Source organism: Archocentrus centrarchus, chromosome 16 (genome assembly GCF_007364275.1).
Source record: "Archocentrus centrarchus isolate MPI-CPG fArcCen1 chromosome 16, fArcCen1, whole genome shotgun sequence".
Lineage (NCBI taxonomy): Eukaryota > Metazoa > Chordata > Actinopteri > Cichliformes > Cichlidae > Archocentrus > Archocentrus centrarchus.
In genome coordinates, this window is record NC_044361.1 from 35,969,230 (window position 1) to 35,997,219 (window position 27,990).

Sequence of the window (27,990 nt, forward strand, 5' to 3'; positions counted from 1 at the left end):
TTCTCCTTCGTTCTGCGGAAACATCGCTGGTATTCCTGGAAAACACAGTTTGATTCACGACCAAAAACATGTGATTTGTTCATCAATCCATCATTCCACAGGGGTAAAGTCTGAAGGTTTAAATAACTAAATATAATAACTTGGAAGTGACATTATTTTTACCAACTTGCAGCAGGAATATAATGTAAAATCTGCATATTTTGATTGGTAAAAATTTGATAGAGGTACATTTCACTACAAAACACATTTTGTTTTCCAATACGAATAATCCATTACCTGGTTCAGGCGGATGGCAGCTTTGATTTTATCAGTGACAACTTGCTGAGGTTGGTCCCATATTGAGTTTGCACCATTGTTAGTGATGTAGGCCTTGCAAGTTGTGATCATCTGGTTTGTCACCTGGAGATGTAAATGAGTACAGGGAACGAAGAAACGGAAATTTTAAAAAAATGCAGAATCCCATTGTTCATCATAACATAACATAATCCTGTTTATCGTTGTGGCATGCTGCAATTTAGCAGATTACCTTTACAAAAAGTGATGTAATCTTTTCAGATGTGTTGTAGTAGTGGGAAATACTGTGAATCATCTTGATGGCATTGATCAGACCTGGGATTGCATCCACCATTGATACCTTGTGTGAAATAAAAATTATAACTTGCATGGTTTTTGTAACTTCAATTCCATGCAGCACATTTATAGTGTATTCAACATGAATACAGTATACTTGGTTTATTTTTTGCAATGCAGCAGACCAGTTAATCCCAAAAAAGTGTAATAAAATATTCTGTTCTCACAGGGTCGCTGTTGTAGAGCGGGTCATAAAACTTCTCCAGGCTGCAGAGATACTTGACATTGTCTTTGGCCTCATTAACACCATCTGTGATCCTGGCATCCAGTTCTCGCCATGACTAGACCATTACACACCATTATTGAATTTAAGGGAGCACCAAGCTGATGATTACAGTCTTAAAAAAACATAATCTTACAATAAATCACTGAAATGAAATTTTAAAAAGCGGGGGGGTATAGCCACTTAAACTCAGCAGTGGATGACAGTTGTGTCTGACCTTCATGAGCTTAGATTTGGCCATCAAGAGCACACCCAGAACAGCCTTGACATCAGGGCTCTTCAGCTGGTCAAGAAGGTAGTTGAAGCGAGTCATCCGTTTCTTCCAGTGGTCCACTTCAGCCCGAGGGCCAAGGTCATCAGCCTCCTTTCTAAGCTGGTCACTCTCAGCTAAAACCTGCAGAACGAAGGCATTTGACGTCAGTGTTGAAGCATCGTGCCGGCAGTTTTATCAGACACCGGATAAAAGCACATTCAAATAAAATTACAGAAAACTTGGATGTGAGAATAAATTTTCTTTCAAATTCTGTCTATAAGCTACTCAACCCAAGTTTGAGGAGAAATGCTTGAGAATCCCTTCTCACCTGTTCTAGCTGTTTGATCCAGACTTTCATGCAGGCCTTCATCTTCTCTACGGTCTCTGTGCTGCTGGCAGCTGACACATAGTCAGATGGGCCCCTCAGGAGCCGCAAGTCAAAGGTGTCACACTCTTTCAATGTAACCTGGAAGTAAAGCATGACAGGATCTGTTTTTGCTGTGATGTCTATAATTTGTTTGTCTGCGAATGCGACTGGGTTATGCATAACCTAAACCTTCTAACTGTATCAAAAAAGCTGTCTATAATTAGTTGTTGCATGTTGCATGTAGTTGCATGTGTCTTACTGCTTTATTGGCAATGCACTTACTGTAATGCAAATGTTCAAACTCTAACTTATACATTTTATGTGCTTTTGCCAAGCAAATTATACTGGAGGTTCCTAAGCACTGGTGTGGGTTTGATATCTGCACAAATTTAGCTAAAGCAAAAATCAATTTAGCTTTTGTGTATGTAGTGCTTTGATTAGTGACAGCGTTTGTCTCCTACCCTTTCCTGAAGGCTCTCCTGTGCTCCAGCCAACACAGACACAAAGCTTTCCATTGACGATATGAAGTCCTGTTTGACAGCCTGGGTCTGGGGACTTGCCACCTCCCCCCAACCGTGGTTCATCTTCTTCAGTGTGGGAATGAGGATCTCAGAGAACAACTGCTCCACACTTTTTAAAAGACCTCCTTCTGTTGTATCCAACATATTGAGATTTACATCCTAGACAAAAAAATATATAATAAACATCTTAACCTTCATATTATACATGCCACAGCAGATACAGTACCTTCCCAACTTACGGTGCTGGCACAGAGAGCCAACATGTTGTTGAGCTTTTGAGAAAAAATTAAAAATTAAAATCCAAGATGGTGCATTACTTCTGATTTGTGAAGCGTGTGCAGATCTGCTCAGTAGCCAAAAAAAAATTCTTGTGGGCAAAACTCCAGTGACAGGATTTGTATTGTTGTAATGGACAAATTATGTCCTATAGTTCAATTTTCCTAGTCACCCTCTTATTCTAACCCAAACGCATTAGTTAGTCAAAATCCAGAAAGTTAAGTTATGCCATTTACATAATCTATCCATGTGCATGTGTCAGTGTAAAAACACCACTTGTTGGATTTGTTTCAATGTTCGGCCGCTCTAAAGAAAACATTTTGCCGTTTTGGAAGCAGGGCCTTAATATGTCTCGAGTAAGCAGCAGGGCTCTCTCCTTGGGTTAGTCCAGGGAAGTGAGACACTATAATGCATCAACTATGTGTGTGTCCTCCAGGTGGACTCTAAGCGGGCTTCAAAAAAGTATCATAAGAACAACACTGATCCTTGGTGTCCACAGCTGTCTGTGTGCACAATCCTGACCTCATACAACCACTGACTTTGATATTAAGAAATCCTCACACAGATTTCTACTTAAGCAGAAGTGGATGGATGGATGGATGGATGGATGGATGGATGGATGGATGGATGGATGGATATATGGTATAGCCTTCGTTGACAGTACAGTGCACCCACTAACCCTGTGGTTGCTAGTTAATTAACTCAAGTTTAATTAACTACATGTAGCAACACATATTTGTGAATCTTTGAAGAACAGGTTTCCCCAGCCATGAGCTGGATGCCTCACTGATAAAAATGTTCTCTCTAACTTAATCCACCCATGTGTCGAATAACACCTGAATACCTGATGTGTCCTTAAAGTTTTTTAGCCAACTAATTAGGAAATTTAATGAAATAGAAAAATACTCTCTCGTGCAACAATCAGCAGGTACACACAAGTGCTCTCTTTCTTTTTCATTCTCATTACATGAATACACACACACACACACACACACACAAGTGTGTTTTGCTATCTTTGTGGGGAATTTCCATTGACTTCCATTCATTTCTACAGCCTAAACCTTACCTTTACCCTTTTCCTAACCCTAACCATCACATACCTAACCCTAACCCTAACCTAAACTCAATTCATACCTTAGCCCTAACTCTGACCCCTGACCCAAAAACAGGGTTTCCCCTTGTGGGGACAAGGTTCCAGTCCCCACAAGGAGCAATTGGTCCCCACAACGTAGTATATGTCAGGAAAATTGTCCCCACAAGGTATTATAAACATACGCACACACACACACACACACACACACACACGCACGCACACACACACACACACACAGAATCCTGTCCTCCTCCCTCTCTAACTGAGAGTTTTTTGTAGCAAACAGGACCTGTTATCGGTGGTGGTGATTAACTCTGAGGCACGTTGCAGGTGTTCAGTAAGAATCGATAGCCAGAAGCAGCTGTGGTATCACAGTGCTATTACTGAGCTCCCCCAGTGCCTCACTAGCTCTGGATGTAAGAAGCTTTTTTAGCTAATTGGACTTCATGCATCGTAAGAAAAAGTAAAAAGAAAAAAAAATCGAAAGATTTCTCTTGTGACATTCAGTGCCTATCATTAATTAACTTTCAAAAAGTGATAAAAGCTGGCTGCCCATAGTGTCCATAACCAAGACACAGACACAGTTAAATTTGTGTTTGTCCATCAGTGACTTGCACAGTTTTGATTTACTTAAATTCCTTGATAAATCTCTACTTAATCTGAAAGAAATGAATAACTTGCATTTCCCAAAACAGCACAAACTGACTCACTCTGTGTATGTTCTCAGAGGTGACTGCCTTTGAAGTATTGGCTCTGGTAAAGAAGAGACACACTCCGGTCTGTGCCACATCCTTCCCATCTGTTACAAACACTTTGGACTTCTCGCTGTGACCAGGCTGCTGAGCAACAGGCTGGGCGGGCACAGAGGCTGCTGCTGCTCGCATAACGGATTGGAAACAACAAAAGGTGTCATGGTAACCAACTTTGACTTCCTTGTCTGATTTGAATACTGTGGCATTTGAGAACAAATTACTTTTATGATCTCTATAAGTGACAAAGACAATCTCATATAAGACAGAAAATATTGTATTGCAATCTGTTACATGTATAGGCTACACGTTTTTAAGAAATAGTCTAGATTTTCATGGTACCTCCTTCAACTGGTTCAGTGTCCTGATAGAAGAGCATTAGGTGAGGAAGACCATCAGCCATGAAAAACTGCTCCATGCGGTCAATCTGAGAAAGATAAAAACAAAACCTCAGCACTGTTTAGCCTTATTGTCCATTCACAAACCACCACATTTATTTGTTTGTTTTTGTCTTTTAAAGCTAAAGAAGTTGTCCATAAAAACAGTAAAATATTTATAAATATTTATGATAATTTGTGTGCAAATCACCTGGTTCCCTTCCAGTATGGCATCTTCCACATCTGCCTTCTCCAGCCCGACGCATAACGCCACAATACTGAGGATGTAGTCATGTCTTCCATCCAGCTGAGCCCGCTTAGCTTCACGCTCCTCTTTCAACGTTTGCTACAAAAAATGTGCAGAACTTTTTTTAATGAATAAATGGCAAATGCCAAGTTCAATTCCACAAAACTGTAACCTGCATACTTTTTAAAAGTATTCTGAACTGACCGACGTTCAGCTGTCACATGACCATCTTTCAGCTGACCGAGTCTCTGCTGTGACCACACACTTTGGCTGAGGCGTCATTTAAGCACAGTCTACTCAAAGAACCACAATTTTTTTTTTTTAAGTTGGATACATGTAAATTAAACAATAAAAAAAGATCCTCTTTATTTTTTAAATATAAAATTTAGGGCAGCACGGTGGCGCAGTGGTTAGCACTGCTGCCTCACAGATAGAATACCATTTGGAAGGCCTGGGTTCGATTCCATGGCCCAGGCCTCTCCCTCTCTCTGTGTGGAGTTTGCATGTTCTCCCCGTGGTTGCGGGGGTTTCCTCGGGGTACTCCGGTTTCCTCCCACATTCCAAAGACATGCACTTACTGGGGTTAGGTTAATTGGCTACTCTAAATTGCTCATAGATGTGAATGAGAATGTGAGTGTGAAAGGTTGTTCGTCTCTCTGTGTTGGCCCTGTGACAGGCTGGCGACCTGTTCAGGGTGTACCCTGCCTCTCGCCCTATGACAGCTGGGATAGGCTCCAGCCCCCCCGTGACCCTGAACAGGATAAGTGATGGAAATATAAAATATAAAATACCATGCCTGACACAGTTCAGCTGATTCTGTCCTCTTTTCATGAACAACGCTGTCTACTTGCATTTGATGCAGCTGGGTGCCAAAAATCAAATGCGATGAACTGCCAACGTGGGGTGGCTGTAGCTCTGTAGGTAGAGCAGGTCACCTACTGATCGGAAGGTCAGCGGTTCGATTCCTGGCTACTCCAGGCTACATGCCAATGTATCCTTGGGCAAGATACTTAACCCCAAGTTGCTCTCCGACCGTCCCGTCGGAGTATGAATGTGTGTGAATGTTAGCCAATTAAAAGCACTTAGCTTAGTAAACATGGAAGTGCTTGTATGAATGGGAGTGCATGGGTGAATGTAAAACATGTTGTATAAGCGCTTTGAGTGCTCATACTGAGTAGAAAAGCGCTATATAAGAACTAGTCCATTTACCATTGCTTTATCTGGCCTGTGTTTTCACACATGCAAGAATAGCTTAGCTAATGTTTCCATTATGGTCAGTATTGCACAAAAATAAGCAGGAAACTGGAGAATTTTGTATGAAGTCAATGGAGGTGACACACAGACTCGGAGTGCAGGGGGCTTTAGTTATTGTTGCTGATGTCTATTGCTTACTAATTGAACATGTACTGTATATTGTAGTAGGGTATAAAAAGCCACATTTAGTACTGCACTGCTCCTGGGTAGCATTGCAGTTTAATATTTCCAAAATGGGTGAAAGGCTTTCAGATGACCAATTAACAGGGAAAAGGGTTATATAGATTAAAGATTAAAAGCTTACATAACTAACTAACTAATATGATAAATATAGCTTCCACTTAATCCCGGCACCAGATTTCTAAAATGAGTGTGTCACGGACCCAAAAAGACCAGTCACTTTGATAACGACAGAGTTCCACATGGATGATAGAAGCCAGAGGCTCATTGCTCATTTCAAGTTTACTGTTCAGCTGTGCAACATCATCCAGCCTCCTGTGGCTGAGCCAACAATACAGCAACTACACTGTGAACGCCCCACCATCTAGTGGACTGAGGCTGGAAATGCACACATATAACAGCAGGTTGTGCTACAGCTGTATTTGACTACTGCGGTTAGGCCAGATAATCTAATAGTGTAGCGAGTCTCAGAGCAATTTTCAGAAAAGCTTAGAGAGCTCCTGAGGTGAGAATGAAGTGCAGATTAATCCCATCATTGTCTTTTTTTTCCCCTCACAAGAGAACAAGATTTCTGGTGTATGGTTTCACTCTTGCAGCTTATCAGCTTACTGGGTTAGCTACATCTTCCTGTGCTGAATTACTGCAGTGTTATATCAAAGGCCAGTTTTCAATCAATTACGGGAATAATTGAAAAAATGGTGATGCAATCACCATGCAATCTATGCATTCATAGACTTCCCTTTAGGGCAAAGTTGCCAGTGTACCAATATTAAATGTAAAAATTTGGTTGATTCTATAGAACATTTTGCATTACAACTGCACAAAATGTAAAAATAATTAAATAAATAAAATAATTATTTTCATATGCATTATCAGTGACAAAACGAATTTAAGTTTAGCTCACTGAAAGGCAGAAAGGAAAATCTCTGTCCTGACTGCAGCTGAATGAATGCAAAAGAACACTTTTGCCTTAACTGGTTAACAAAACACTCCAGAGGTATGCTGAAGACATAATTTGCAAAAATCTAAACAATCACTAACAAGTGAAAGGAGATTTCTCAGTATTTTTTAAAAAGTAAAATTAGTTTTTGTTTATAATAATTATGTACTTATAAAGATATAATAATGTTATTCATATTATATTGCAATTACTTTTGCAATATCCAAAACAAAAATAAACCCACAAATAAAGTGACTTTAAGGCCCCGTTTACACGACAAAACGGTGTCGTTTTGATGTGTTTCGGCCTCCCGTTTACACGGAGACGTTTCAGAAACGCGTTTACAGGAAGACGCTTGAAACGGTGTAAAGATGTAGTTCCCACTGCCAGGCCACAAGATGGAGGTGTTTTTGTTTTTGGTTTGCAAAGCTTGTTTACACAACACCTGCGCCTGGAAGGACTCAGCAGGATGCCCGCAAAGATTTGTTCATTATTTACAAAATGGCCAATGTGAGAGGCTTAGTGGACTGACGACGAGGTTGGACTGCTGCTGCACACAACACTCAATAATAAAACGGCAAAAACACAAGAAAAGATCGACTGTGAATCGCGCTACTCGAAGTTCGCTGAGGTACTCCTGTATCCTAACCCTGATCTATTAGCACATGCCCGGTTAAACAACCATAATGCGCATGTGCGAATACCCCTTTTCCAAACGGTTGGAACGTGTAGACAGTTGTGTTAATGCACTGTTTTGACTAACGGTGTTGCCGTATGAGTCGGTCTCGCAAGGTCGAGAGTAACGCGAGGTGTTCGGGGAACATATATGCTAGGCGTTCTCCCCCATGACTTTTGTGGATTGTCTCTTAACAGCTTGGTATTAATAAATACTGAAACCTAGATCATACGCCTCTCTCGTGATTGACATGGTGTCAGAAGTGGGATATCCCTCGCTGTGACTGAGCCGGACGGAATTTCACAGACAACTCGGCACCAGGAAAGGAGGTGAATAAATCGCAGGAATGGCGGATGGATTCAGACGTCCCGATCCCCTCGTCTTTGACGGAAATGTAGCAGAAAACTGGCGTAAGTTTGAACGTGAATACGAAATATTTATCGCCGCTGCACACAGTGATAAGCCTGCCAAGACGAGAGCATACATACTCCTCAATCTGGCGGGACCGGAGGCTATAGAAAGGGAACAGTCATTCACATATGCACCCGCGGTCACAGATGGCGAAAACGTCATCACACAGGCGGAGTCCCGGGAGGATCCCGTCTGCCTGCTACGAAAATTTAGAGAAATATGTAACCCGGAAACAAACGTGATAATGGAGAGACACAATTTCAATTCTCTATGCCAAAAACCAGCAGAAACAGTTGAATCGTACGTAAGCACACTGAAAAACCTTGCCAAAACGTGCAACTTCGGCCAATTACAGGATGAACTTGTTAGAGACAGACTGGTCGTTGGAATATGTAATGACAGTGTCAGACGTTCCTTACTCAAAGAAACTGACCTCACGCTAGCAAAGGCTATACGTATCTGCCAAATAAGTGAGCTCACAGACCAACATACAAAAACCCTCTCTGCACCTAAATATGCGACAGCTGCCAGTGTGGATACCATGCAGATAAAACGCAGTAACAAACCCAAAGGCCAGTTGAAATTTAAAGCCAAACCGGAAAGTACACCGATCTCAAACTGCAGCTACTGCAGAGGCACACACCCTGCCCAACGCCACCAATGCCCGGCCTTTGGTCAGCAGTGTCACGGCTGTGGGAATTACAACCATTTCAAGAAGCTGTGCAGATCTACAAGAGTTTGCAAGTCTAGCAGACAAGTAAATCAGCTATTGACAGAGGCAGATTCTGACACTGACACTTTTATGGTTGAGGGCTTGTCAATACAGGGAGACAACAATATCGACACTATACACACTGAGGACTGTTACAAAGGGGAAGGACACTGCACTGTCATGATTAATGACAAAAGCCTTGAATTAAAAGTTGATACTGGGGCCAAATGCAACGTGATCTCCCTCGATACATACAAAACCATCAAAAAACATGAAGAAATATGCAAACCAAGTAGAATGATAAAACTTGTTGCTTTTGGTGGGACTGTGATCGAGTCAATTGGCACAGTGACTCTGCAATGTGAGCTCAATGGACAGCACCACATGCTAAGATTCCAAGTTATTCACAAAAGTGCACAGCCTATACTAGGCTTACAAGACAGCCTGAAGATGAAACTGGTCACCTTTAGCAAAGATGTGCACCACATAGACACTGTTCAGGATCAAACCATATCACAGAGGATGTTCCAGGAATATGCGGACTTGTTTACAGATGAACTTGGTGAACTACCTGTAACCTATGTAATGAAGTTGGATCCTACCGTGGTGCCAGCCATCAACCCCCCCCGCCGCATTCCTGTGGCAATGCAGGAAAAGGTGAAACTGGAACTCCAGAGAATGCAGGACCTTGGAGTAATCGAACCAGTGGACGAGCCCACTGAGTGGGTCTCTAATATGGTTGCTACACACAAGAAAGACACAGATGAGGTTCGTTTATGCATAGACCCACGAAACTTAAACAAAGCACTAATGCGCCCCCATCACCCAATGCGTACAGTAGAGGAGGTGGCAGCGCAAAGGTCAGGCGCCACTGTCTTCTCCGTCCTTGATGCCAAAAGCTCATTCTGGCAGATTAAATTAGACAGTGCCTCATCTCTCCACACCACATTCACTACCCCCTTCGGCAGGTTCAAATTCCTCAGGATGCCCTTTGGCAGGGGTGGCTGTAGCTCAGTAGGTAGAGCAGGTCACCTACTGATCGGAAGGTCAGGGGTTCGATTCCTGGCTACTCCAGGCTACATGCCAATGTATCCTTGGGCAAGATACTTAACCCCAAGTTGCTCTCCGACCGTTCCGTCGGAGTGTGAATGTGTGTGGATGTTATATAATTAAAAAAGCACTTAGCTTAGTTAACATGGAAGTGCTTGTATGAATGGGTGTGCATGGGTAAATGTAAAAAACGTGTTGTATAAGTGCTTTGAGTGCTCTGACTGAGTAGAAAAGCGCTATATAAGAACTAGTCCATTTACCATTTACCATCAATACCGCCTCCGAGGTTTTCCAAAGAGCCATGGAACAAATATTCGCCGGATACCCCTGCGCTATAATCGTGGACGACATTATTATTGGTGGTAGAGACGCAGAAGAGCATGAGAAAAATCTGAGAATGGTTCTGGACCGGGCCAGAAAAATAAAGCTCAGACTTAACAGAAGCAAATGCAAATTCGGGCTCAGGGAGGTGAGCTACGTAGGACACGTGTTCACTGAGACAGGCCTCAAAGCTGATCCTACAAACATAGCAGCAATCAATAAAATGCCCCCTCCGGAGGACAAATCAGCCTTGCAGCGCTTTCTGGGAATGGTCACTTACCTGGGTAAATTCATCCCGAACCTGAGCGAGCTGACGCAGCCACTACGGCAACTGCTACACAAGGATGTGGCTTGGAGCTGGACGCAACACCAACAGGATGCGTTTGATGGACTCAAGTTGTGTGTCACAAGGCCGCCAGTGCTCTGTTACTACGACGTCACAAAACCTGTGACTCTCACCTGTGACGCATCACAACATGGTTTAGGTGCTGCCTGCCTTCAGAACGACATGCCAGTGGCTTATGCATCCCGCGCACTGACCGAGACAGAACGGAGGTACGCACAAATTGAAAAAGAGCTACTGGCAGTGGTCTTTGCTTGTTACAAATTCTATGACTACATCTATGGCAAACCCGTTGTGATTGAAACTGACCACCAACCCTTGGTCACAATCCACAGTAAGCCCTTTAATGCAATCCCTGCACGTCTGCAGCGCATGATGTTGACGCTGCAGAAATTCAACCTGACCCTGATGTACAAAAAGGGGAAACACCTCTACCTGGCTGACACCCTCTCACGCGCACCTAGACGTGATGTGGGTCCTTCAGATGAGGAAAAGCACGAGTTTGAGGTGATGTCAGTCCAACTGATATCCCCACGGCGGCTTGTTGAACTGCGTGAACACACAGCCACGGACCCAGTCCTCCAGACAATCACCCAGTTTATCAGAAATGGATGGCCCAGGTGCACAGGGAGAGTGCCCGTAGAGGCCAAACCATATTTCAATCTCCGCGATGAACTCACCGTCGAGGATGACATCATCATGCGAAGGCACAGAGCTGTCATCCCTACTTCCTTGCATTCCGAGTATATTAAGGCGCTACACAAGGGCCACCCAGGTGTGGAAGCTACAAAGAGGAGGGCAAGAGAATGCGCATTCTGGCCTTCAATAAATGAGGATGTGGAGACTGCTATACAAGCATGCAGTACCTGCAACAGCCTGAAACCACACCAACAAAGAGAACCACTAAAACTACACGCAGTCCCTGATCTGCCCTGGTCTGTCGTTGCCACAGATATATTCGAATGGGAGAACCACCACTACCTTGTACTCGTGGATTCGTACTCAGGCTGGTTTGAAGTTGACCAGCTCAGCAACATGTCCTCCCTAAGTGTAATTAACAAACTAAAACGACATTTCTCTGTTCAGGGCATACCACAGAAATTGTATTCAGACAACGGCACTCAGTTCACGAGTCAGACATTCCGTGACTTCACCAAATCTTGGGACTTCCGACATGTGACGAGCAGTCCCGACTACCCGCAGTCCAACGGCCTCAGTGAAAGGGCCGTACGGAGTGCAAAGAAGCTGCTGGAGACGACAAAAAGGGATGGGACAGACTTTTACCTGAACCTGCTAAGCCTGCGTAACACACCACGGGACAAGATCCTGGGCTCTCCCGCACAAAGACTGCTGTCCAGGCGGACCCGGACGGTCCTGCCCATCTGCAAACATCTGTTAAAACCTGCAGCAAGATCAACGGCTTATGTCAACGCCCAGCTCACAAAGAAACGTGAGACACAGAAACGTTATTATGACAAGTCCAGCAAACCCTTACTTCCCCTGCTACCACATCAAGTAGTAAGACTCCAAACGGAAAAAGGATATGACAGGATGGGCATCGTGAGGCGAAGATGCAATGAACCACGCTCATATGTAGTTGAGTCTGAAGGGAGAGAGTACCGACGTAACAGAAAGCACCTCCTGCCAGTGATGGAACCACAACCTCCTTGACCCTCTGAGCCACTCACACATATAAGCGAACAGAAACAACCTCAAAATAAACACCAACCTGAAACAACAAACCCTGACGCGGAACATGTATACCCAGAACAGTGTCAAATACCAACTACTGCAGAAAAGAGTCCCAACAGTGTACTGCAGGAGAGTCGGAGAGAAAGCGTGGCACAGCCTTCCACATCCACATATGTCACCAGATTTGGCAGAGTTTCCAAGCCAAACAGAAAGTACCTGGACTGAAAGTAAAACTTAAATTAAGGCACCATTATATAAGTGGCTTAAATGTACACATGGTGTAAACTGTTATATTTTGTTGGTTAGAATGAGTAGCTGTTTCGCTCTAGACTGTAACGTTTATGCACCACCTTAACTCAGTTGTCCTCTGTTTTATTTTGATATGTTCAGTTTTGATTGTCAATTCAAGTTCTAACAAGAAGTTCTAAAATGACCTACTATCAGTCAGTTGTGTTCATTTTGCATGTTAGGCCTACAAAGGGGGATGTAGACAGTTGTGTTAATGCACTGTTTTGACTAACGGTGTTGCCGTATGAGTCGGTCTCGCGAGGTCGAGAGTAACGCGAGGTGTTCGGGGAACACATATGCTAGGCGTTCTCCCCCATGACTTTTGTGGATTGTCTCTTAACAGCTTGGTATTAATAAATACTGAAACCTAGATCATACGCCTCTCTCGTGATTGACAGAACGGTTGGAAAAGGGGTTTCCAGACGGTTGCACTTTGCACGAGGACGGACGGAGGCCGGTGCGTTTCTGAAACGCTCCGCTCTGGACCCCGTTTAGAAAACGCATCGTTTTCACTCCGTTCTCGTGTAAACGGGAGGCCGAAACGCATCAAAACAACGCCGTTTTCATTTTGAAACGGTGTCGGCTAAACGGGGCCTAAGAAACACTTAATATTAACCTCCTGAGACCCTGCGTCCACATATGGGGACATTACATTTTGGCTTTGCTGCACCTTATACTTCATTCTGATCAATAATGTTTTATACTTTGTTAAGTCTTGTTGTTTTTGTTGCGTTGTGCTTTAAAATAATCCCATTGTCTACATCTGATAACATTTTTTTTTCACAGAAGTATGTAACAAACATGTACCAAAATACAACTTCCTTTTCAAAGAGGAAGCTTAGTTTTCAGGTCCATCTAATCCCACATATCTAGGAGAAATTAAGGTTAAGGGCACTGAGGAGATTTCCCTCACAGGCCTCTAACGAATAGGAAAAAATAAAAAGACCACGTTATCATGATTCTCCCACATATATAAGTATTTTGGATCAAACCTGCATCTGGGTGGGTCTGTTCGGGGAGTTGAATGACATGGCTCCAACCTTCCTTCACAGATAGGCCTCGTCAGGAACTAAACTTTAAATTAGCTCCGTTTGCTCCGAGCACCGTGGAAGTAGTCTTTCACTCCGATAATTCTGGGTACAGTTTCCCGTGATTTAGCTGAGACGAGGCATTTGTAAAAGGGCGCCAACGGGCAGAGGGGGCAGGTGTGCGAAATTCTGTTCCCCCGTGAAATTCTGTTCCCCCGTGAAAATCTGTTCCCCCTGTGTCGGGAGCACGAACTACAGAGAGGCGGATCCGGCTGTCTTCACGGCGCTTCTGATCGAGTTCTCGGTAAAATGACACAGCAAAAGACTTGCTGGTAAATTAATTTGTTCCCATGTCATGGAGGGGGAACGCAATATTTTGGATGGCTGAAATATTTGGTTCCCCCCGTGTAACTTTGGCAAATAAAGAGCAAATGTTTTCATATTCACAGGAGTTGTTGTTCTTGATGAGAGGAATAAACACTGTAAAAGACTTTTTTTTAATTCATCAGAAGCGCCGTGAAGACTGTCAGATCCTCCCCTCTGGCTGCGCTCCCCGACACAGGGGGAACAGATTTTCACGGGGGAACAGAATTTCGCACAACACCTGGCCCGAAGCATAGGCGACATATGCGGCTGACCACCAGGGGGCCCCCAAGCTAACCCACATTTGTCATGAAACTTTTTTGGTTTGTTTAATTTTTTGCAAATGCCAATTTCCTAAAAGAAAGAAGAAACTATTCTAACTGTTCAGATTTGTACACTTGTAACAACACTAATTTAATGAGTAGGCTACACTAATATTTCTGTCTCAGGCTGATGCTGAAAAGCTAATTCATGCATTTACTACTTCTGAGTTGGACTATTGTAATTCATTATTATCAGGTGGTCCTAAAAGCTCTCTGAAAAACCTTCAGCTGATCCAAAATGCTGCAGCTAGAGTACTGACAGGGACTAGAAAGAGAGAGCATATTTCTTCCATATTGGCTTCTATTCATTGGCTCATACTCTCATATCACCCCAACAGAGCACTTTGCTCTCAGACTGCTGGCTTACTTGTGGTTCCTCGGATACTTAAGAGTAGAATGGGAGGCAGAGCCTTCAGCTTTCAGGCCCCTCTGCTGTGGAACCAGCTCCCAGCTTGGATTCAGGAGACAGACACCCTCTCTATTTTTAGGATTAGGATGACTGTTGGGTTTATTCTGTAATTATTGTAGGGTCTTTGCCTTGCTTAGGGCCCTTTCAAGGCTTGGGCTGGCTCTGCTGTAGGTGAAGACAGCAGCAGGGAGAGGAGCAGCCAGAGATGCAGGCTTTGGAAACCGAGTTACAGAGTGAGCGGGAAAGTGTAGTACATAAGCAGGTAGTAACATTAGGATAATACAGAGACTTTGAGGTGATGGAGGTAACATTAGCTCTATTACATAAGAATGATGAGCAATGGCAATTGATTAGTATCAATATTTATTGGTATTTGCATACTTCCCAAAATCTGGCAGCCACGGCACCTTAATCTGATAAAATAGAAAACGGTCAAGGCCGAGAAGTGTTGGATGAGCAGAAAGTGTTCATTTTAGGCTACATCACAGCATTTTAAATAATTAGGTTAAAGGTGTGCTGAAAGGCTGCACAGTAGTTTGAAATTGTAGCCTTTATGCTGGTTAAACATGTGTTAAAAACACTGAAATAAGAGATTTTTAAAAAGCTAAATGATAAGTAAAAGCTTTGCAATTTAAGCATTAATAAAGTACGTGTAAAAAAAAGTATTATTAGCAAAAGGTACGCTCACATTCAAGAGTAAGACCGTGTCAAATGCTTTTAAGACACAGTTGCGGGCCGGTCTAAGTCAGAAACGCCAGCCCTGCCTTTAAGTGTAGTTCAGTCTGAGTCCTGTGTTCTGGTCCACCCTCATTAGCCACATAGCAACACCATGACAGATGGTGTTGCCTTTTTTTTCTCTTTCATTTATTTTCTCTTACCCAAGGATGCAAACTGAGTTCCTATTAAATTCATGAACATACACATTTTATTGTTTTTGGTGGTTCTTTGTTTTGTTTTGAATTCTGTATTTAACAGAGCAGGAGGTGGACCACACATTTGAAGAGCTGCTGGTCTTTGTCACTGAGGCTGACTGACTGCCACCTCTGGGTTTCCCACAGTCCTGCACCAATGACTTCTATGAGCAGGAGCCAGGGATGTGCAGCCTGTGCCATTACCTCCCAGGAGCTGTTGTAATAAAAACGCACAAAAAGAACAGAAGTAACATCGAAGGCATTCGTAAGTTTCATTCCGGGAAAAATCATTTTATACACAACTTCTGGTTTCCCCGTCATTCAACAGCTGCCTGATGTGAACAAGATGTCCTTGATTCAAATTTCAAGGATTTGAGGTAATCATAAATTGAATCTTTGAGCAGAAAAATCACAGTTGGTACGATTTGCTCTAATCTTGAAGAATTGATATATTTAGTGGTGTTTGAGAAATACTTGGGAATTCACATTTTCATGTAGTCTTCATGGGATTGTATCCTGTAACACTGAGGATCCTTAGTCAAGATATGTTGATCAATTAAATTTATATAAAGCAACATATCAAAATTTGCCTCAAGATGCATTATCGTTAATGTTGGCCACAACTCGAGAACATCTCGACAAGGATGCAGATTCCCACCATAGATGCATCCCATTCAAGCTACACCCATTAAACTTCACACAGATGTATACTGACTTTACTGTAACAGCACTTTGACCCACGCTCTGCGGTGCTCTTGTTTTAGTATAATTTGCAGATGTCTGTTCTGCATTGAGCTGAAGATGTTGTGTCTGTAGCTGCAGCAGAGACTTCAGGTCCACTCAGTGGGCTGTAATCAGGACTGTGTGCTGTAACTATTCTCATTAAGATGGATGATAAAATGAAATCAGCTCCATAAAGACGGAAACACCATCTGAGAGCGTTCCACAGGATGTGATCCAGACAGATGATCAGACTTCATGATGTCTGGTTTTGGATTTGGACTTGATTTTAGCACCTGCGTTAACCTTTTTTTGGTTTTTCTTCCCGTGTTACAGCGAACAAAACAATAAATACAACCGAAAAAAACCCAGAAGAGCTCAAACAGAGCCGAATGATTTTATTGAGCTAAACAGTCAAAGACAATATGAGAAAGAAAGAGCTCAAATCACCCGAGTCAGCAAACCACAAACAAACTGCAGGAGCTCCGACAGTTTAATCCAATCAAATCAAAGTCACGAATCCAACTGAAGTAACATTTTGCAGAGCTGGTCGCAGCAGATTTAATGTGCAGGCTCAGACTGTCGTACTCCAGTTGTGTTTCTGCTTCACACTGGAGAAAGATGATGATGAAGAATCACTGGAAGAAAACCTGCTTCATTGCTTTTGTGCTGCAGGAGGATGAAGCTGGAGAAGGAGCTGGTGGCTCAGCTCTGGAGGATTTGCTGGGACGACATCCAGATGAGTAACCTGAACAAGGTGCTGCGGAGCGGCAGCAAGCTCACGCTGTCACTGGTCAGTACACACACACACACACACACACACACACACACACACAGATTTCAGTGTATATATAGACGTTTCTACCTGCTGAGTTTCAGTAATTTAATGTGTGGAGGATTTCTGGCGCTGCGTTGATGAACCATGCGGTTCTTCAGTTGCACAGCCAGAGAAATTGTGGGAATTAAACTCACACACAGACTGTAGCATTCTGGACCAATGATTGGTCAAACACTGACATTAACAGGAAAGAGCAAAGCACAAAAAATCAGCATGAGGCGCTCAGGCAGGCTGCAGGAGATGGTTTGTTTGGTTTGAACACTCAGGAAGTTCTGTGTCTGTTCTGTCCTCTCCAGCAGAGGAGTCCATCTCATTTCTAACACCTCCACCTGGTGGCAGTACGCAGCAAAGCTCTGCAGCTCAGGACCGTGCTGCGAGTTAAAAGTTGCATCTTTTTTCTTTCTTGATGCAGAAACAGAAAGTAAATCTGGGACCTTAAATTCAGAGATGTCACAGTGCAGGAGGATGCCAGCTGTGCTCTCCCGATGGTTTCTGTGTGCACTGTTATCAGTTAACAACAAGCAAATATTGTTAACTGTTTCTTCCTGTTTTAGAAAGAGAAAGAGCTTTATTTGTCACATACATATACATGCAGTGAGATTCATTCTCTGCACTTAACCCATCACACACATGGAGTATGTAGTACACACAGCACAGCATGGAGCAGGGGGCAGCCAAGGGGCGCCCGGGGAGCAACCTGGGGGGGTGGGCTTGCTCAGGGACCCAGTGTGTTCAAATTCCTGCCCTAAAGAACCCATCTGAGCTTTCAGGACACGACCGAGTCATTTCTGCTTTTTCCAGAGCTGCAGTCTGACTCACCACGAGGATCCCCAGGAGAAAATTCAGGGGTCACCCCTGCCAGCACTCCTAGGTGGGCCCCATATGGGATAAGCAAGGGCAAACATTATGGGCCCCATAAGGTTTTGTTCGCGGTTTCCATGGTGGCCCTACAGGGGTGTGCCCAGATAGATTTTAACCGGCACTGAATATGTGTTCATTCGGACCCAGACGGTTGACTTACATGAGGCCCATGCAGGGTCCATGCATAGCCCATGCACGCATGGACCGTCTGGGTCCGAAAAATCAAACATGCTGATCATTCTGTTTCTTCTCTAAATAAATGATAATAAAAGACGTCTGATACGGGACTTCAGTGAAACGTGGTCTCGTTCTTCTCAGTTCTCAGAGAGAATATGAGCTTCAGGAAAATCTACATGTAGGAACTGTTAACCAGAAAGCCACTCACCATCCTGATCCTCTGTCCTCGGCCGATGATGGATTTCCTGCCAGTGGGGGAAATCCGTTTGTGAATCTGAAGGTGGTATAGAAACACGATTCTCGTCTTCTCCCTCTGACAGACAGACAGAGAAGGTCATATTTTAAAGGCATTTTAAAGTATTTTTATGCTTCATATTTCTGTCAGAAGACAGAAATGAAGCAGAGCTGACCTGAAATCCACTGAAATAAAGTGAAAGAAGCACAAAACCTCAGAACACTAAACCACACATATACACACCACAGAACCAGTCCGCTAAGACCTGCAAAGCAGTCTGAAGACCAGACTACAGTTCTGCAGGAAGCCATTCACTCGTCACGCGTCGCTTTGCCTCTGACACCTTCAGATGCTTCAGTCGCTCAGCTCAAAGCTGAGAAAGGTTTCAGCACCAGCCTGTTTTTTTTCACCTGTTGTCAGGAGGCTACACTTCAGTCATACTGCTCGCTCTGCAGCAGAAACCTAATTTGTTCTCTGTACGATGCACCTTTTTAATATCACTGCTTTAGCTTAAATGATCTCTTCTTGCCAGTGTTGCATTAAAATGACAGCCACCTGACCACCTCTGTATATTATGCTCACATCAGTGATATTGTACAGAAGTGTCGGCATGTATGGTGTGTAGATAAAATGTTTTTTTTTTAAATCCTCATTCACGCTGTGGAGGTTTTTGCCCTCTTAGCTCGGGTCCTCTACTAGAGGCCTGGGAGCTTGAAGGTCCTGTGCAGCATCTTAGCTGTTCCCAGGACTGCGCTCTTCTGGACAGAGATCTCAGACGTCATTCCTGGAATCTACTGGAGCCCCGAGTGTTCCGATTACCACGGGGACCACTGTTACCTTCAGCTTCAGCTAATGATAATATCAGGCCAAGATTAACAGAGTTATGGCATTTTTCTATAATGATGTCAGCGCTGCAGCTCCACCTGATGGCAAAGAGCTGTATAACAGTCAGGACATTTACCGGCACCGGATATCAATTAAAACCTTAATAATTAGGCTAACTGACTGGTATGTCTGTTACTGACTAGTGACAATAGTGACGATTAGTTGTGTAGTCGCGCATATCGCTAGTTGATCTTGTACAGTTGTAGGAATTCCAGGATCCATGTGTGCAGCATTGAGTCGCAGGCTTTCAGTGCACAGGTTGGTCAGTCTGGTCTTACAGTCTCCAGTGACTGCTCAATCTACAGTACTAGTGGCTGGTGTTTTGCTCCCCTGGTATCTCTGCCAATTCCTTTCTGGGCCCCGCTCATGTGCCTGCTCATCTAAGCTGCTCTGATGCCTGACAGGAGTTTCCATGTTGTGCTGAGGCAGGTTATGGGCCGGTAGTTGGATGGGACCGGTTTCTTATGGGGATCCTTAGAGATCAGGACTGTCTGGCCTTCAGTCAGCCATTCTGGGTGTGTCCAAGGCTTTAGCAGCTCATTTTTTTGTGTTGCCAGGTGCTCGTGGAGTGCAGTTAGCTTCTTTAGCCTAAGCATATACAGGTTTGAGGTCTGTGGTCAGAAGACCTCCAGGGAGCAAAGTAAAAACTAGCAGCTCCCTGGAAGCTGTCTGGAGCAGCCTGAGAGGACAACCTCAAATGGGAAGAGAGCCAAATTTAAATCAAATAAAGCTTTTCATTTTTGTGTGTGTGTGTGTGTGTGTGTGTGTGTACCTCGGGGTTGTAGGAGGCCGCGATGACCCGTCGGAGGCGGTTGGTGTAAACCTGAAGGCAGCTGAGCAGCACCATCAGCAGAACACAACACACACAGCTCACATAGACCTCAGCAGAGAGCATGGAGGGGGGGGACATACACTCTGGGGGGGAGACAGGAAGAGGTGTAGGACACGTGTGTGTCAGAGCTTCTATGAAGTGTGTTGCAGTAGAAACAGCTGACAGCAGGAAGTATCCCCCTCTGCTGGTTTAGCTGAACATAACATACACAATGTGGCCAAAAGTATGTGGACAAACACTATGAGAAAAACTGGTGCTGACCATCAGACATTCAGCAGTCAAAATCAATAGTAACAAAGATTCAGACACGGATGATTTCTAAAACATTTACTCCTACTTTGGATAAACTAAGAATGATCCAAAGGCTGAGGCTGTAACTCACAGACACATCTGTACCTGAATCAGTGTAAACTAAAGTCTGTGATCCTGTGAGCAAACAGCACCAATCTGACTGAAAGCTTCTGATTCTTTGGCAGATCAATGAGACACGCTAATGATTTCATTAGTGAGTTAATCATTTAAACATGACATGAAATGTGTATTTAATTATGAATCATGTTGTCAGGACAGCAGTATTGTTTATACTGCCCCTTAGCAGTCTTCTTTTCAGCCTCAGTCTGATTCTCTGCTTCTTCAATCATTTGGTCACTATGAGTAAATGTTAAAAGAATATTGTGTGACCTTTGACCTGTGACCCACCCTGGTTGTCGCTTTGGATGTTGAGGCTGGACGAGCTGTTGAAGGCTGAAATAGTCGTCCTCAGGAGGCGGGCCATCATGGTGTCCCCGCCCACTCTGATGTCAAACTGATGACTGCCTGCAGAGGAGTCGCACAGTGATTATTCCAGCGAGTTTAATAAGCAGCATTTCTGACTCACAAACGTTCAGAGTTTTGCTCTTTAAGGACGTGTGAACAATGAACAACTTTGAAAGCTGTTAACCTCATTTATCCAACAATGGAAATAATCCTCATAATTTTATGTGCAGATGATGTTTTACTTTATTCACCTCACACATTTTATAAAATGTCACCACCACTATCATCGCTTCCTTTGAGGTGTGGTTGCTTTGAGGGTTTAAAATCAATTATTCAAAATCAGAAATAATGCCCATTTTCCAATCTGATGACAAAAATAAAACAGAATGTTTGTGTGATTGTGATTTCACAGAGTCTGAAAATGTTATTAACAATTCCACTGATAAGATACTTAATACAGGTCAGTACCTTCATAAATAACATACTTGCTTTTTTGTAATTTGCGTATTTTTTCAGGCGTCACCCTGCTTTAACTGCTGCTTCAGCAGCAGCTCCAAACTCACTCAGAGCTAAGGCTGAAATCACGGATGTCCTGTGAAGACTGGAGCGGTGTATACAAGTGTGTGTGTGTGTGTGTGTGTTTACTGGTGACGTTGAACTGGGTGAAGGTGTGTCTGCTGATGATGTCCAGGACGTGGAACAGAGAGAAGTCGACAGTCAGCAGAACAACGGACAGCAGAGAGACCATCAGCACCTGAAACACACCTGAGATCTGCACACACACACACACACACACACACACACACACTTGAATTGGCTGATTTATTACAGTGGCAGAATATAATTAGAGTTTGCCATCTTGGCTCCCAGCTCATCACTCCCTGTAAACACCCCCTCAACCCTTCAGGTGGTCACTGATGGGGCAGCAGTGGGAAGATGGGAAATTCTGCAGCTTAAAACAAGGACCCAGAAGAACCCCACCAGGGACCGGGAGAACACGGCCTCTGAGGAGGTTCAAAATCAGAAGCTGAAATGCTTTTTATTTAAATGTTATCAAAAATAGGAAACTGCAAACTTAAAATCTAACAATAAAATTTGTATTTGATCCATTTCTTCTTGTATTTGGCTGAACACAGACGGTGTCCTGAACCTGCACCTTACACCTTACAGAAACAGTATGATATGTACTGTTTGCTTCTTGGGAGAAGATATGTACCTTTCTGACCACACAAAAGGTACATATAGTTACCTCATTAGCCCCAGTAGATTGCACCTATAGGGACAGAAATCAGCTTTTACTGTGCCCCTGTTTCTGAGAGTGCAGCGCTCTTATTGGACCAATTCTAAACATACCTGGGATTATTTTCTCTAAAGCACTGAGTGACTTCAGTCTGAATACATGAATAAATACTGCTAACATGAACCAAGATTCTCCACATTGCTCTTGAACGCACCACTTGTGTGACCTCTCCGGGGTACATTTTCAGACTGCGGGGGTCGATCAGCTTTTTTTTCTCTGATTTCTTCAGAGGCAGCAGGAAGCGCTTCCCCTACACGCAACACAGGAGATCATGAGATGGTCAGACTGTGAAATGTATAAAAGTGAGGATGATGAGGATGATGTGGATGAGGATGATACCGCTTTCTGTCTGCGGGCATCAATCTCTCTGAAGTAGGAGGTGATGTAAACATTGTCAAAGAAAATGTCCCTCCTGTAGTGTCTGAGGTACCCAAACGCCCTGCAGAGGAGACAAGAAGGTGGAGATAAAGGCGGGACTCCCAGTGTGACAAAGATGTTGATGAATGTGAGGTGCTTACTGGGTGAAGATGATGATGAAGGTGAAGGAGAGGAGCAGCTGCAGGATATCCAGCACCCGCCCCGTGGTTGACGTCAATTTCTGGAAGGATGCTTTAACAGTGTCGGTGAACGTCTGGTCCACCGGAGCTCCGCCCAGCACCGGCTGCTGCTCCTCCTCCTGCGAGATGTTACACAGGTGACATTTTACCGAACTCTGAGTTTGTCCTGTGGGTGGTGTCAGAGGACGGGAGGTGTGGGTCTGACCTCTACAGCGAGCTCGGCGCTAAACTCTCCGGACAGCTGGTCGACAGAAACGTTCAGCTGATCGAAGAACTGCCCGAAGTTTCCCTCCACGGGAATGTTCTCCCTGCACCACGGAGTCATCACTAACAGGAGGAGAAGCAGAACTGAAGCTCGACATCACAACAGCTGCCTTTGCAGTATATTTACCATAGAAGATTCAACGTGTGTGGAGTTTGCATGTTCTCCCTGTGTCTGTGTGGGTTTCCTCCCACAGTGCAAAGACATGCACTTCTACTTCAGTTTCATTGTAACAACATAACATAGCATCATAGCTGTTGTTTCTTCATATTCACCCTGATAGTTTTAGATAATTTAGAATTTTTTTTAAACTGCTAAATGTTTTAAACATCACTTTCAGTTTTTAACCTACTTACTAATCATAATTAGCAAGTCAGCCAATATTTCCTTTCTGACCCCGATTCTAACAGAATCAACCAGCGAGCGCTCTCTGGTGGACAAAACACTGCATTACCAACACCATTTCTACATCACTTCAAAATGGAGTTTAATATTTTCATGAGGACATTTAAAACATGTTTGCAGTAAGTTGGTATCTATTCAGGTGCTTCTGATTATCTCTGTGTAAAAATCCAAACCTTAAACAAAAAAAACAACTCCAGCATATTTGATTGGAAGCATGAGTGTGCATCATTGAGTCAGCTGGATTTCATATAACCTCTCACCTCTCGTGATATCACACAGGAAGTCAAACTTCATGGAAACACAGAGGATGTGGTTGATGACAGGGACGGGAATTGTCTCCATACATGTCGTCCATCTGTTGGCGAACCAATCAGCGCAGCGCTGTGCACCCTGATCCACCACACCTGCAAACCACACCACACTGTTTATTTATTTTTTATTAAATCTAAGTTTGAATCAATTTTGAGGCCATATTTAAAATGATATTTTTTTTCATATTCATGCTATGACTTTAATACAGCTCTTCTTCTTGCTTGGCCTAAGGAACATTTTTCATTTGTAGTGCCTGAAGCCTCTGAACTTTATCTCTGGTCTGTTTCTGAGGGCTCACTTACTGTCACACTGCTTTAAGGTTTTAGTGGTAAACTCCTCCTGTGTGCTGTTCCCGCCGCGTTTCGTTTCAAATCGGTCGTATCCGTACTGAAGGACGATTTCATCTCTGATGTCCTGAAACTTTTTGCTGACATTTAGAGACTCCAACTGGAAATCTGCTTTATCATCCTGAAACAGAAGCCAAAGATGGATCTGAGACCTCTTCAGTTTCACCACATCCACTGAAAAAACCCAACAAAAAAAACCCGACTGTCTGTTTTGTATCTGTATCGTTCTACATGATTAGTTCAGATCTGCCCAAACTGACAGGATGCACAGGACACTCATTCTTCTTTCTTTCCTTTTTATTCCCAGCTCACATTCATGGCAGGAGCTGATGAGCTGGTTAGTTAGTTATGCTGATAACCTTTAAAGAAAGAAAAGTATATGCAATCGTCTCATAACTCTTAAGGTTATTATGTTAAATTAGGCAAATGTCTATTTAATCATTACTTTGAAACATATGCTTACAATACCCAAATCAAAATGAAACATCAATTTGTTTGCAGCATCCAACACTAATAAACACATCATGAACTGATCAAGCTACACCGCTAATCTAACAAATCTAAACTTTAGATAAACTGAGTCCGTTCCAGTGGTGCCTTCATAGTGCTCCATGAACTGAACACGTCCTTCCCTCTTCCCCGAGTATTATGCCACACCCTTTTGAGGTGGAGTAATCACACAGGTGAACTGACTTCATCTAACGAGCTTCATTCCTTTAAAAACTGAATGAACTGTTTCTCAGATGCATTCAGTTACTTGAGTTTTAGTTCAACAGGCAGATAAATGCTCTGTGGATGTTCGTATCTGCAGGCTGGATGGACCTCCACTCTCTCTGAGATCATGATGAAGTTTGAGGTAGAGATTCCTACTCCATGTGGCACCACAGCAGCTATAAAATCTCAGCCTTCTCCCACCATGACAGGAAATTATGATAAAGTTTGGGGCAAATATTCATAATACCCAGACGATAAATCCAACATGATTGATGCACTCTATGAGCAGCACAATGTAAACCTCAAACATTTTACTTTCCTGGAGAGCTTAACACCTGCTGGATGAGATATAATGAAATTTGGGGCCAATATTAACAACACAAAGCAGCACACGTTTTAAGTCCCCAGAGGATAAATCCAAACTACCAATAACACAGCAAAGTAGGTCAAACATTTCAACTGTCCAGGCTCAAAAATCTCAACACTTGGATGAATTAAAGTGTAATTTGGGACAGACATGGCCCACAGTGTAAAAGTGCTATGAGTGCTCAGTGAGCGTGGGAAAGTGCTGTATAAATACCAGCCCATTAAAAATATATGAGCCCTCTCACCATGAGCTCCTGCGTGATGTTTAGAAAGGGCTTGACGGCTTCTCTCCACAGTAATCTGCTGTGACGGACCTGCAGGTCCAGGTTGCAGCTCACAGACAGAGCGGCGGCCTCCACGTTGTGCTGGATGTTAGAAACCGGACCTGCAGACAGGACACAAAAATGCCTCTTAGCAATAAATCTCATACTGTTGGAAAGTCTGTTTATTTCCCTTAAATGGAGCCACATTTGTCAGGAAAATTATGGTTATTGTCTTTCAGTTGTCGTATTTCAAAATTTTCTCCCAGTTCTTTAACTTTTTCATTGGTCCTAAGCACTTGAAATGAAGGTAACTGGGCTTCTTTTTGAGGTCAAAGTTCATATGCAGTCAGTAGAGACGGGCAGTTACACCTGCTGAAGCTGGTTTGATTTTGAGCATCTTTAGTTTAATGTTTGGTGATAACAGTCCTGCTGTGTTTCATTTAATCTGTGGCGCTTTAGCACCAAAGAGCCGCAGTCACTGCAGACATCAGTAAACTGATAGTTTAGAAGGTTTAGTCTGGTAGAATGACGAGAACAGAAGAGCTGAAAATGATGAGAAATGTTTCTTCAACGTCGTTTGGAGCTCGTTTATAATAAAGAAATGCACAGAGGTCAGTCACAACTGTTCTCATTGTTTCAGCCATATTAAAAAGCCAAATATGTGCTGGTTCCTGCACATTTAATGATGTTTTGGACTGCGCATTGGACACAATTACTTTGAGATCACAGTAAGTGATAACAATAGCTAGCTGAAGTGCTGTGATGCTACTTTCTACACACTTTGCAGGTGTATGTTTACCTGTGTACAGCACAGACAGGGTCAGCAGCATCACGAGGGAACGGCCTTGAGAGCCGAGCATGCCGGGAAACACGAGGAGGACCGAACACCTGAAGGACGATGACAGCAGTCCGCCTGCGACACACACAGCTGGAAGACACACACTTCAGTGAGCTTCTACATGTTTCAGAGAACAGATGTGAGTGTGCAACTTCTCCTCACCAACAAACAAACATCCTACTGCCACCTTCAGGTCAAAGGTCAGTGGGAGGTTGCGGCCTATGCAGAGGAACAGGACTGAGAGACAGACAGACAACAGGGGTCAATTATCACATATAAAATATTCTTCAAATATCACATTAAAAAAAATCATTTTATAATAAAAAATACTTGGAAATTAAACTTCACAGTAAATTGTGAAAAAGAACTGTAATTTAATAGCATTTAAGACAAGTATGTGAGAAACATTTTATAGTAATTACAAAATAATAAAACAAAATAATGATAAATTAATTCAAATAACCTTCAGTTTAAGACAAAAACACCTCAAATCTAATATTTAGAACAATAATGAATAAATTAACAAAATAATACAGTATTAAATATAATTGCAACAACAATCTGAATAAGTCATAATAACAGTTGATTTATTTAGAGTAATTGGGCCTGCTGAAGAGTTGATTCTGAATATTAGTATTATACTGTAATGTAGATGGGTTGTAGGTTTGAAACCTGGGAGGCTTCAGACTGCTCTGCAGAGTAACTCCATCCTGTCAGCTCCGGTTTTGGACGCAGAGAAGCGCCGCCAGTGAAAGCAGATGTTCCAGCTGATGCTGCTTTCACGGAACCCCGGAGGAGCAAAACTGCCGCCAAACTCAGGAAAGCCTCCAAATGACTGTCTGAGCAGCTCCGCGGCGTCTTTGTGCTCTTACCTTCAGACTTTGTGTTGGTTTCTATCATGCGGGGGTTAACTGGCTTCCTAGCGCAGCCCCCAGGTGTGTTGCTGGAGATCTTACCTGTGCCGCTCGCGGCTCCAAACAGGGCTCTGAAGACTAGGTGAGCCACCGGAAAGTCCTCTGATTGGCTGAAGAGGACCCGGCGGGCGGCTGAAGGCAGGCAGGTCTGAATGAACCTGTGCACAGCTGTAAGGAAGCACAAACACCGCTCAGGCTGGTAGCCGGGCTGTAGCTAGCAGCCTGAAAAATGAGTTTTCTGGCGGGAACTCACTGCTGTGAGGAGCTGGATGATTCTCTTCGTGAGCCATCAGTAAATTTAGTTAATTTCCACACAGACGGAAACGTGTTGTTGTTTCACTGTTGGATGTTTCGGTGGTCTCCAGGTTACACACGAACACCTCAACTGCCGTTAGAGTGCGTAAAATTCAAAGGTTGCGTAAATTTTAATGTGCGCAAGGATGACACGCAAATTCGTGAAGCGTTCCTCATTTTTTTTATTTTTGGCTGAGTTTCTAACAGTGTGTGTGTGTCAAGTTTAATTAGAGGCACATTTGGATACAGCAGCCGTTCACTACAGTCAGTGGCGGTTCCTGATATGGGCAGCTCAGATCAGATCAGATTAGAAACACTTAAACTGGAAACATTAAAGTGGATTTTCTGTAAATCTCATTATTCATTTTTATCCAGTAATGTCAGAAAAAATGAAATTGTCCATTAAAAAATGAATAAAGTGAGGGTGCTATTCCATCAATAGATTTCATTTTTGCTAAATGAATATTTAAACAATGA

At 43.3% G+C, this 27,990-nt stretch overlaps 2 protein-coding genes across 2 annotated transcripts; both read right to left on the reverse strand.

The window, feature by feature from the left end:
* Positions 1 to 514: 514 nt before the first annotated feature.
* Positions 515 to 13,782, reverse strand: LOC115794241 (dynein heavy chain 5, axonemal-like). Its single transcript, XM_030749616.1, has 9 exons — positions 13,596 to 13,782; positions 4,701 to 4,835; positions 4,455 to 4,539; positions 4,074 to 4,237; positions 1,935 to 2,153; positions 1,435 to 1,572; positions 1,071 to 1,247; positions 798 to 911; positions 515 to 634 (listed from the first exon to the last, which is right to left on the reverse strand). Exons 1-9 carry the CDS (start codon positions 13,632 to 13,634, stop codon positions 515 to 517), a joined length of 1,191 nt encoding a protein of 396 aa, XP_030605476.1. The 5' UTR covers positions 13,635 to 13,782.
* A 3,020-nt stretch (positions 13,783 to 16,802) lies between these two features.
* On the reverse strand, positions 16,803 to 27,612 carry dcst1 (DC-STAMP domain containing 1). Its single transcript, XM_030750626.1, has 16 exons — positions 27,473 to 27,612; positions 27,262 to 27,387; positions 26,468 to 26,542; positions 26,267 to 26,395; positions 25,450 to 25,589; positions 24,080 to 24,245; positions 23,726 to 23,869; positions 23,004 to 23,125; positions 22,760 to 22,917; positions 22,581 to 22,680; positions 22,396 to 22,491; positions 21,587 to 21,713; positions 20,885 to 21,001; positions 20,126 to 20,268; positions 18,442 to 18,546; positions 16,803 to 17,147 (listed from the first exon to the last, which is right to left on the reverse strand). The coding sequence occupies exons 1-16, from the start codon at positions 27,507 to 27,509 to the stop codon at positions 17,145 to 17,147; spliced, it is 1,788 nt and encodes a 595-aa protein (XP_030606486.1). The 5' UTR covers positions 27,510 to 27,612; the 3' UTR covers positions 16,803 to 17,144.
* Between the last annotated feature and the right edge of the window lie 378 nt (positions 27,613 to 27,990).

Bases quoted from the DNA above. Each gene is read 5' to 3' on its own strand.
- dcst1 (XM_030750626.1), bottom strand. From the start codon at position 27,509: ATGGCTCACGAAGAGAATCATCCAGCTCCTCACAGCA. The intron at 23,126-23,725 runs GTGAGAGGTTAT...TCCTCCTGTTAG, and splicing joins CCTGTGTGATATCACGAGAG to TGATGACTCCGTGGTGCAGG. The intron at 20,269-20,884 runs GTGGGTCACAGG...TCTCCCCCCCAG, and splicing joins CATCCAAAGCGACAACCAGG to AGTGTATGTCCCCCCCCTCC.
- LOC115794241 (XM_030749616.1), bottom strand. From the start codon at position 13,634: ATGTCATTCAACTCCCCGAACAGACCCACCCAGATGCAG. The intron at 4,836-13,595 runs GTTTGATCCAAA...CATTTTTTGTAG, and splicing joins ACAGACCCACCCAGATGCAG to CAAACGTTGAAAGAGGAGCG. The intron at 1,573-1,934 runs GTAGGAGACAAA...CTTTACTTCCAG, and splicing joins AGGAGAGCCTTCAGGAAAGG to GTTACATTGAAAGAGTGTGA.